The sequence below is a fragment of the Pan paniscus genome, chromosome 19, assembly GCF_029289425.2.
Source record: "Pan paniscus chromosome 19, NHGRI_mPanPan1-v2.0_pri, whole genome shotgun sequence".
Classification (NCBI taxonomy): domain Eukaryota; kingdom Metazoa; phylum Chordata; class Mammalia; order Primates; family Hominidae; genus Pan; species Pan paniscus.
This window is the reverse complement of record NC_073268.2, coordinates 51,225,248-51,236,853: the sequence shown is the minus strand read 5'-3', so window position 1 is coordinate 51,236,853 and position 11,606 is coordinate 51,225,248. Positions and strand designations below refer to the sequence as shown.

Here is an 11,606-nt window from a genome sequence, read left to right as displayed (position 1 = left end):
TTTCATTTAGTTTTGTTCTGATTTTGTTATTTCTTTTCTTCTGCTGGGTTTGGATTTGGACTGTTCTAGTTTCTCCAATTCTGTGAGGTGTGACCTTAGATTGTTTATTTGTGCTCTTTCAGACTTTTTGATATAGGCATTTAATGCTATGAATTTTCTTCTTAGCTCCACTTTTGCTGTATCCCAGAGTTTTTGATAGGTTGTGTCACTATTATCGTTCAGTTCAAAGAATTTTTAAATTTCCCCCTTGATATCATTGTTGACCCAACAATCATTCAGGAGTAGGTTATTTAATTACCATGTATTTGCATGCTTTTGAGTGTTCCTTTTGGAATTAATTTCCAATATTATTCCACTGTGGTCTGAGAGAGTACTTGATATAATTCTGATTTTCTTAAATTTACTGAGACTTGTTTTGTGCCCTATCATATGGTCTATTTTGGAGAATGTCCCATGTTCTGATGTATACAGTGTATATTCTATGCTTGTTGGGTAGAATGTTCTGTAAGTATCTGTTAAGTCCATTTGTTCTAGGGTATAGTTTAAGTCCATTGTTTCTTTGTTGACTTTCTGTCTTGGTGATCTGCCTAGTGCTGCCAGCGGAGTATTAACATCCCCCACTATTATTGTGTTGCCAACTACCTCATTTCTTATGTCTAGTAGTAATTGTTTTATAAATTTGGGATCTCCAGTATTAGGTGCATATATATTTAGGACTGTGATATTTTCCTGTTGAACTAGTCCTTTTATCATTATATAATGTCCCTCTTTGTCTTTTTAAAACTGCTGTTGTCTTAAAGTCCGTTTTGTCTGATATAAGAACAGCTACTCCTGCTCGCTTTTGATGTGTCCATTTAGACGAAGTGTCTTTTTCCAACCCTTTGCCTTAAGTTTATGTGAGTCCGTATGTGTTAGGTGAGTCTCCTGAAGACAGCAGCAACTTGGTTGGTGAATTCTTACCCATTCTGCCATTCTATATCTTTTAAGTGGAGCATTTAGGCCATTTACGTTCAACATTAGCATTGAGATGTGAGGTACTATTCTATTCGTAACGCTATTTGTTGCCTGAGTACCTGAAAACCTGGAAGCGTTCCCTTGAAAACTGACACTAGACAAAGATGCCCTCTCTCACCACTCCTATTCAACACAGTATTAGAAATTCTCACCAAGGCAATCAGGCAAGAGAAAGAAAGAAAAGCTATTCAAATAGGAAGACAGGAAGTCAAACTATCTTTGTTTGCAGATGATATGATCCTATATCTAGAAAACTCCATCATCTCAGCTCAAAAACTTCTTAGCTGATAAGCAACTTCAACAAAGTCTCAGGATACAAAATCAATGTGCAAAAGTCACTAGCATTCCTATACACCAACAACAGGCAAGCTGAGAGAAAAATCATGAATTAACTCCCATTCACAATTGCCACAAGAAGAGTATAATACCTAGGAATACAGCTAACAAGAAAAGTGAAGGACCTTTTCAAGGATAGCTATAAACCATTATTCAAAGAAATCAGAGATGACACAAACAAATGGAAAAACATATGCTCACAGACAGGAAGGATCAATATCGTGAAAATGACCACACTGCCCAAAGCAATCTGTAAATTAAATGCTAGGCCCATTAAACTACTATTGACATTCTTTACAGACCTAGAAAAAGCTATTTTAAAATTCATATGGAACCAAAAAAGAGCCCAAATAGCCAAGACAATCCTAAGCAAGAAGAGCAAAGCTAGAGGCATCATGCTACCCAGCTTCAAAATATACTACAAGACTACAGTAACCAAAACAGCATGGTGCTAGTACAAGAACCGACACATAGACCAATGGAACAGAATAGAGAACCCAGAAATAAGACCACACACCTACAACCATGTGATCTTTGACAAACCTGACAAAAGGAAGCAATGGGGAAAAGATTCCCTATTTAATAAATGGTGCTGGGAGAACTGGCTAGCCATATGCAGCAAATTGAAACTGGACCCCCTCCTTAACCCATATACAAAAGTTAACTCAAGATGGATTAAATACTTAAATCTACAACCCAAAACTATAAAAATCCTGGAAGAAAACCTAGGCAATGCCATTCAGGACACAGGCAAGGGCAAAGATTTCATGACGAAGATGCCAAAAGCAATTGCAACAAAAGCCAAAATTGACAAATGGGATCTAATTAAACTAAAGAGCTTCTGCACAGCATTAAGAACCTATCAACAGAGTAAACCGACAACCTACAGAATGGGAGAAAATTTTTGCACTCTATCCATCTGACAAAGGTCTAATATCCAGCATCTACAAGGAACTTAAACAAATTTACAAGAAAAAAAACTCAACCCCATTAGAAAGTGGTCAAAGGACACAAACAGACACTTTTCAAAAGAAGGCATACATGCAGCCAACAAACAAAAAAACCTCAACATCACTGATCATCTGAGAAATGCAAATCAAAACCACAATGAGACACCATCTCACAACAGTCAGAATGGCTATAATTCAAAAAAATGAAAAGATGCTGGCAAGATTATGGAGAAACAGGAATGCTTTTACACTATTGATAGGAGTGTAAATTTGTTCAACCAGTGTGGAAGACAGTGTGGTGATTCCTCAAAGATCTAGAACCTGAAATACCATTTAACCCAGCAATCCCATTACTTGGTATATACCCAAAGGAATATAACTAATTCTAGTATAAAGATACACGCACACGTATGTTCATTGCAGCACTATTCACAATAGCAAAGACAAAGAATCAACCTAAAAGCCCATCAATGATAAACTGGATAAAGAAAATGTGGTACATATACACCATGGAATACTATGCAGCCATGAAAAGGAATGAGACATGTCCTTTGCAGGGACGTGGGTGGAGCTGCAGAACATTATCCTCAGCAAACCAACGCAGAAATAGAAAATGAAATACTGCATGCTCTCACTTACAAGTGGGAGCTGAATAGTGAGAACACATGGACACATGGCGGGGAACAACACACACAGGGGCATGTGGGATGGTGGCGGGTGAGAGAAGGGAGAGCATCGTGAAGAACAGCTAATGGATGCTGGGCTATTATTAATACCTAGGTGATGGGATGATCTGTGCAGCAAACCACCATGGCACATATTTACCTATGTAACAAACCTGGACATCCTGCACATCCTGCACATGTACCCCTGAACTTAAAAGATGAAAATAAAAAATAATAATAATTGCAGGTCACCTGATAGAATGCAGTGAGAAGATCATGGGATAACTTCTGTGATACTCTTGCCAAAAAAAAAATTATCATCTAAATCTTATCATAAAAAAAATTCAGAGAAATCCAATGGAGGGACATTCTGTATTACTGGACTTTACTCTTCAAAAGATTTAAGGTCATAAAGGTCAAAGAAAAACTGAGGAACTGTTCCAGACTGAAAGAGTCATGACAACTAAATGAAATTCATGGACCTGAATGGGATCCTTCTGCTACAAAGAACATTATAGACAATTAAGAAAACTTGAAAAGAAACTGAGAATGAAATGATCAAGTGTATTGATGTTAACTTTCTGATTATGAAGTAGTTATATAAAATGTCCTGACTTGTGGGAATACCCACATACCAGATGTGATGGCATAATGTCAGCAATTTACTCTCAAATGGCCCACAGGGGGAAAGTTGTTTTTCCTAAAATGTGGAAATTTTCTCCAATTTTAAGACTGTTTCCCAAAAGTTAATCTAATAAAGAAATGAAACAATAAATAAAAAAGCAAAAAGCCTTAGGCAAACCTTATTTTTCCACAAGGAAAGATCTAAATAAATCAGTGCTTAAAATTAAAATTATCTAAGTTTGATTGCACTATAACAATCGTAATACATCCAAACATTGACAATGACCACAGTACCAGTATACCAAAATGATGTCTATCTAAACTTAAATCTATCACTATGTATTAAGATAAAATTATAAAATACAAACAAGCCATCAATTGGCTCCACTAAATTATTAATGGCAACTTGATTATTTGGCTGTTTAAACAGCTAACATTTGGGCAGTTCGAGTATGTAAAACTCAGTAATACTGGTTTTCATTTGCAAAATCCACTTAAAAGTTAGCTGAAGAGGCCAAGAAACATTATTTAAAATACTATATAAATTTTCATCAGACATGTATAACATAGAATATTTCCCTTTAGTAAAAATGTTCACATCATATATTTAATGGGAAACAAAATATCATGTGAACAGCCCAAATAAAATTGCCTTATCTTTCAGAGTATGTATTTTCTTCTTAAAATCTGTGCATATTCTTTTGTTACTTCCAAAACTGGATCTTGATTCAGATTTTCCTTGCGTGTAAATCCTAGAGGAGAAGCTATATAGGATCCAGGTTCATATTTAGTAGCAGCTGAAAAAAAAAGCAAGAATTACATTATTATTATTATTATTATTATTGTTATTATTTTAAGATAGGGGCTCACTCTTTCACCTATGCTGGAGTGCCGTGGTGTGATCACAGGTCACTGCAGTCTCGTCCTCCCAGGCTTAAGCAATTCTCCTGCCTCAGCCCCAAGTATTTGGAACTGCAGGCATGAGCCACTGTGCCTGGCAAGCTTTTGTATTTTTTATAGGGGCAGGGTTTCGTCATGTTGGCACAGGCTGCTCTCAAACTCCTGGGCTCCAGTGATCTGCCTGCCTCAGGCTCCCAAAGTGCTGGGACTACAAACGTGAGCCAACATGCCTGGCAAAAGAATTATATTCTATATATTTCATAGTTAACTAAGTGCAAATCAGTAAAAAAGAGTTGAGAGTTTTTCAGTGTTAACAAGAATGAAAAGTATGTATGACTACAATGCTAACTTATTATTAGATAAGAATCTGCCCATAGTTGCACACTAAATTAATGATCATTGTGGTTGTGTATCACAGCTTCTGGTTTTCTCATTCTTCATTCATTTATTCAACAACCACATGCTAAGGTACTAGACTATGCCCTGGAGTTACAAGATGAAGATGATACAGTCCACCCCTCAGCAATCATATGCTATAACCTGAAAAAGCAGACAAATAGGCAATTTCCATACCAAGTCATAGATACCCTGACAGGTATAAAACAGGGCACTATTGGAATGCAAGAGGGACACCTATCCCAGTTTTGTCTCGATATTGTAGGCTTTTCAGTGGAGGCATGGTTAGTGGATACCTGAAGGATGAGAAAAAAAGGTTGGCAGATAGAGCAAAGAAGCAAGTGCAAAGAGCTGGAGGAGAAGGATGAGCACTGTGGAATTCTGTGCAGTCCAGTTTGGCTGGATCCTAGAGCAAAGGGGCAGAGTAAAGTAAGTGGTGAGAGATAAGCCTGAGTAACTTGACAAGAACCAAATGAATGTGGGTGTTTATATTACATGTTAAGGAATTTGGAACTTTTTCTGAGGGCAAAAGTAAACCAATGACACTGTAAATGACTGGAGATTTAAAGTGTTACCTCTCAAGCAACTGCTTATAAACTGTAACTGCTTGAATAGGTTACTAGATGAGACTGGGATGTTTTGGCCTTAAAAATCACTACCATAACCCTGAGAAGTTGATGATGCTTCTGTTTTCTGAGAACCGTTTCTGTGTGCTGGCTGACAATTCCATAGGGATGGCAGAAGTGAAGAGTAGAGCCAGACTTCTTGAGCTATTTTTTTCAAGCTATGGAACGTGATGAATTCATGAGGCATAAGTATGCTCTTCATTATACATGTTCAAGTTTTCACATCTTTCATTAGATGTATATGAAAGAATATTTGATGTAGTATCTACTAGCCCAAGAACGGAAAGGGATGTCGTTTGCAGTTTATTTCAGATATATATTACTTAATCTAAATTTAATTCATAAATTTTGGTAACATACCTGCTACTTCTGCAGTTAGATCATTTTGCAACTTCTGCTGCATCTGAAATAAGTCAAATATTATTTATAACGTTTAAGAAGAGACATTATCATGGTAAGGAGCATTAATTACAAAATGCGGCCTTTAAATAATACTTTTACAGACTAGACCTAACTTGAAGATTGCTTAAATTAAAAATATCATATAAATTCCTACCTATTTTAAGTTTAGATAATGGAGAACATATATGTGTTATGCTGTTTAGATTAATCTCACAAAAGTACAATTAATATTGGTCTGTTGGATCTATGTCATTTCAAAAGTGTGATGTTTTCCCTTATTAGTACAGAGGTTACACAATTCAAGTCATATTCTGCAATGAATGCATTACTTTCCCATTCTTATCAAAACTCTGCCCTTTATCAAGGTCTAACCAGTTTTTCACTTTAATGAATAGTTCCTTACGATGAACTCCCCATTCTCCACTTTTAGAAAATAATAATTTCAAAGTATGTTCTTTGCTATTAATTCAGCACAGAATCTTTAATACATACTTGAAGAAAGCAGTATTGTTGTGATGCCATGTGAAAGTTCCACTGGCAAAAGATTAAAAATATTATGCTATTATGATTAACATTTCTTCATTCATACGGACACAAAGATTTCAGAAAATTGACATAAAAACAAGGATAAATAGAGGTTAGAGCCAGTTTTCAATCTTAGTTTCTTTGATTCATGAGTGTCTAGAATTAAAAACTAGGAAAACAATTTAGAGTTATTTAACTGCAACTTTGATTTCTTTTCAGAAATTAGTACCCATTTTTTAAGCATCTGACAAGTTATAGTTATCTACTTAATTATGAAAGGTGTCGGAATATTTCAAACTTATTGCCAGTGTCCCTATCTAGAGTGCTCTTATTTAATTTTTTTTTAGAATAGGTATTCTCTCACTAAATGCCTAGAACGGGGTCTGAGATAGTTTGTGGTGATAAAGATAATGATATCTAATGCCTTTACAAATTTTAGGTGTCAAGTCAATTTTTTTTTTTAACTAACAGGTTTACCAATATTTTGAGACTCCTTTCCATAACATTTCTGTGACAAAAACATTATAGATAGGCTTTATAGAGTAGGTAACATGACAACAGCATTACCATCCAGGCCATATAAAAGTAATAATTCAAGAAATGATCCTTTTCAAGCTATGTCCCACAGAAATCTAAGGTTCCACAGAGGATGCTGAAGGATTAAGGGATAAGAAAGTCACAGCTTCAGAGCACTGATCCTTCCTTTAGTCAGGCAGCACTACTTCTGTTTTCTATAATGTGGTTTTATGCAATTTTAAAAAGTTCCATTCTTAAAGAAAAAAGAGATTTACTTAAACGTATGAATGTCACTGATTTAGTCAAAGTCCTTAATTTTACATAAGAAACAAAACAGGCTCAGAGAGACTGCAGCTTGCCTGAGGTCACAAAACCAATTAGTTACAAGGTAGGAGTGGGCTTCAGATCTTTCACTGAGCCTGGAGTTATTCTATGCCAGCACCTTCCTTCATATTCAGAAAAGAAATACAGATTTTTAAAAATAATTCAGGCTGGGCGCGGTGGCTCACACCTGTAATCCCAGCACTTTGGGAGGCCGAGGCGGGAGGGTCACAAGGTCAGAAGATCAAGACCATCCTGGCTAACACAATGAAACCCCGTCTCTACTAAAAATACACAAAATTAGCCGGGCATGGTGGTGGGCGCCTGTAGTCCCAGCTACTCAGGAGGCTGAGGCAGGAGAATGGCGTGAACCCAGGAGGCGGAGCTTGCAGTGAGCCGAGATCCTGCCACTGCACTCCAGCCTGGGTGACAGAGTCAGACTCCGCATCAAAAATAATAATACTAATAATAAAAATAAAAAAATAACTCAGACAGTGTGCGTGTGGTGGTTCACGCCCGTAATCTCAGCACTTTGAGAGGCCAAATTGGGTGGATCACAAGGTTAGGAGTTCAAGACCAGCCTGGACAATATGGTGAAACCCCGTATCTACTAAAAATATAAAAATTAGCCAGGTGTGGTGGTGTGCACCTGTAGTCCCAGCTACTCAGGAGGCTGAGGCAGGAGAATCGCTTGAACCCGGCAGGCAGAGGTTGCAGTGAGCAGAGATCACGCCACTGCACTCCAGCCTGGGAGACAGAGTGAGACTCTGTCTCAAAAACAACAACAACAAAAAAAAAGAGAAAATGCATCTATAAACTGTCATGATGCTCTATAATGTTTAAGCATGAGACAAAAAATAGCTCTCCAAATTGTAAGTTATGAATCAAATTTAAAGAACAATTAATATCATAACTTCTGGCTAGTACCAGTCAAGACACTCAATTTATAAAGAACCCATTTTTCAAACCGCAGAACAGAAAACTTGAAGGAGGAAATCTTTAGTTGAACCAAGCAAGCAGAAATTAAGAAAACTGTTCCTTAAAAGAACTATTCATTCTCCTCCAAATAAGACGTGGTTTAGGAAAATCAATCAAGTCAATTATCCATGTTGTGAGTTATTTATAGAAAAACTGAAAACACAAAACAGATTTCTCTTTACCATCTACCATACGTCTGTCCAACTTCTCATCATTAATTTGTACATACAAAGACATGGGATTAATTTCAATTATCACTTAAATCCAGCCATAAATGATAGAAGAACCTTCATTTTCCTGGCCTCAGGTTTCAAATGAGGACTTAGACTCTCTCTACCTATAGCTTCCTCTTGAGAGGATATCAGATCTACCTAATGGGTGAATTCGGGCAAAGCACACAGTGTGCTTGCTTGGCTCAGAGTCTCTTTCAAAAGATGTGTCTTCCCACAGTGACATGAGTTCAGGTCTGCTGTCATCTCTGCAGTAAGCAGCATGCACCTGCGATGGGTGTCAAGCATTTGTTTTCTCCACTTAAAACTCTGTGGGTTAGTGCCTAATCTGGCATAAAATACTGTGGCTGCACATCTGAGCCACATCCTCCCATTAGTTATCATGAGTCTGCAATAGAGCTAGTGTGTTGATGTCCATGTATCTGACTCCTGTGTTCTGAACTCAGAAGGGAAGGAGGAGCACCATTTGCTGCCTATCCACCACAGCCTGAACAAGAAAGATGACTGTATAACACTTACAGAAATAGTTTCTTCTTCCTTGACTTTTCTAATCTTACCATACATTCTTCACAACTACCTCCACTTTAAAGAGGGGAGGAGTTAGAAAAATTTTTTAAAGAAATATAGTGAAATCAGTACCAATGGCAAAGTCCAATAAATACAAAGTTCACTCTTCAGCAATAACTTATTGACAGGCTACTGCTAAATTATACTTGAGATTACAGGCTGGAAAATAAGGAGCCAATAAAACTACAAAAAGTACTTCTGATATATAGGACAAAGGATCCCAGGGTTAATCTAGAATGTGAAACCTGTAAGTAAAAATCAGTAAAACATAGGCATAGCAATCTATTATCACTACAATGGTGTTAAGTGGCAAGGCTATGTGGCAGGCCAGGTCTCACTAACGCAGGCCTCCATAACAACTGCTTTGGCACTGACTGAGTAGTTAAGTTAAACATTAAAAGCTGAAAGAGCCAGTGCCCTTATGCAGGCTGGAATGTAACAAAAGCCCACCAAGAATCTTGCCTAGGCCTTCCCTGGGCCTTAAAGTATGACAAAATAATGAAGGAATTCTCAATAGGACCTGTTTGGTATTAAACAAGTTTTATTGGGGATCTCAAGAAACTCCCCAGGCCTCCACAAATAAGTTTATTGGGGGTCTAATGGAACTCCCAAACCTCCATGATTTAGCAGGAGACAAGATAAGGGTAATCGCCCCAGCACCTGGACCCATTTAGATTAAATAAATTTACTGAAGCTCCAGAGGAAGGTCTGCAGGACTTAGATCTTAGTTATAGATTAAAAGAAGTTAATCACTTATGTCTATAGACGAATGCACACTTACATGTAGATATATAGCTTAGAAGGTATACAAGCTCTGGAAAACTTTGTAATTTTGAATTGGTGTGGTAATAATTTCCAGGCCTTCCTTGTAACCCTGTAACCGGTTGCAGAAAATAAAACCTCTCTTCCCAATTCATCTGCATCTCATTACTGGACCATGATAAATAGCAGCCCGACTCTCAGTTTGGTCTGGGAACAGTCAGACTCTAGACTTCATATAATGGGGTGAGAGATGCAATAAATGCTAACTGTCATGAATGTAGAGACAACTTGTTTCAACAACCAGTTATAATATATTATTTCTCTGGTGTGTGATTTCATACAAAATTATAACCATTTTTCTTGAGGTTAGAGAAAATGCTGAGTACGATAGCACTTCACAGTAGGAATAGTCCAAAGTGTTAAAATCTTGCAAATAAAGGAGATGTATAAACAGATCCAATATTAGTGCTATTTTTAACATTTTGCTTTTGAAAATTGTAGCTAAAAATTTCTAAATATCCCATTTTGTAATGCCCCACCCAGAAACCCACCCCACCCAGAAACCCGCCCCACCCAGAAACCCGCCCCACCCCCTACCTTTTTTTGTAAATCTCAGTTTAGATGGTATGTTACCTCCTCCTCCTTGTATTAGCTGATGTTTTCCTATAGGAAATACTGAAGTTCCTAGCAACTCTAGAAGGCACCTTCTTTCTGTAACTCTAAAAATTCTGTAGACAACAGCTGTATAAGAACTCTTCCAAGGTGTGATTATGGAGACATGCCTTTGTATCTTTTTTTTTTTTTTTTTTTTTTGAGATGGTGTCTTGCTCTGTCACCTGGGCTGCAGTGCAGTGGCACAATCTTGGCTCACTGCAACCTCTGCCTCCTGGGTTCAAGCGATTCTCCTGCCTCAGCCTCCCAAGTAGCTAGGATTATAGGTGCCCGCCACCACGCCAGGCTAATTTTTGTATTTTTAGCAGAGACAGGGTTTCACCATGTTGTCCAGGCTGGTCTCGAATTCCTGACCTCAAGTGACCCACTCGCCTCAGCCTCCCAAAGTGCTGGGATTACAGGTGTGAGCCTCCGTACCCAGCACTCATATCTTGATATAATCATGCTTTTAAATCTCTTTTAGTAAATCTAACATGATTGGGCAAAAAATGCCCCACAAGGAAACTAGGTATGCCTTGGAACTACTACATTAACATTAACTTTAAAACAAACAAATTTTCTACTTATCTAGAAATACTAAAAAATGAACACCCCCTTCCCCACAAAACAGAAATTTAAAAAAAAGTTCCTCAAAAATCTTCCCTTGCATCACATCTGCTTTTATTTATTTTATTTATTTTTTTCCCCCACCCATGGGATGGAGTCTTGCTCTGTCGCCCAGGTTGGAGTGCAGCAGCGCAATCTCAGCTCACTGCAACCTTTGCCTCCCAGGTTCAAGCAATTCTCCTGCCTCAGCCTCCCAAGTAACTGGGACTGCAGGCGCACACCACCATGCCCAGCTAATTTTTGTATTTTTATTAGGGACGGGGTTTCACCATGTTGGAGGTTGGTCTCGAACTCCTGACCTCAGGTGATCCACCCACCTTGGCCTCCCAAAGTGCTGGGATTATAGGTTTGAGCTACAGTGCCCGGCCTACATCTGCTTTTTATACTCTCTCAGCACCATCTTGTAAAATGATACATTACCTTGTTTTTCTGGTAAGTATTGTGAAAGGAAAATATCTTGGGCCTCCAAAATCACTAAGCTAAAAGGAGAATTCAGGCTGGAAACTGCTTAGGGCA

At 37.9% G+C, this 11,606-nt stretch overlaps 1 protein-coding gene across 1 annotated transcript in view; it reads right to left on the bottom strand.

Moving 5' to 3' along the window:
- Nucleotides 1-11,606, bottom strand: part of LOC117976678 (coiled-coil domain-containing protein 144A-like) — a 47,825-nt gene continuing 36,219 nt past the window's right edge. Inside the window, exons 7-8 of the mRNA XM_055102170.2 lie at nucleotides 5,872-5,914; nucleotides 1-4,386 (exon numbers count right to left, since the gene is read on the bottom strand). Of these exons, the coding sequence (XP_054958145.1) occupies nucleotides 5,887-5,914 (28 nt within the window). The 3' untranslated portion in view covers nucleotides 1-4,386; nucleotides 5,872-5,886. The remainder of the gene's footprint in view (nucleotides 4,387-5,871; nucleotides 5,915-11,606) is intronic.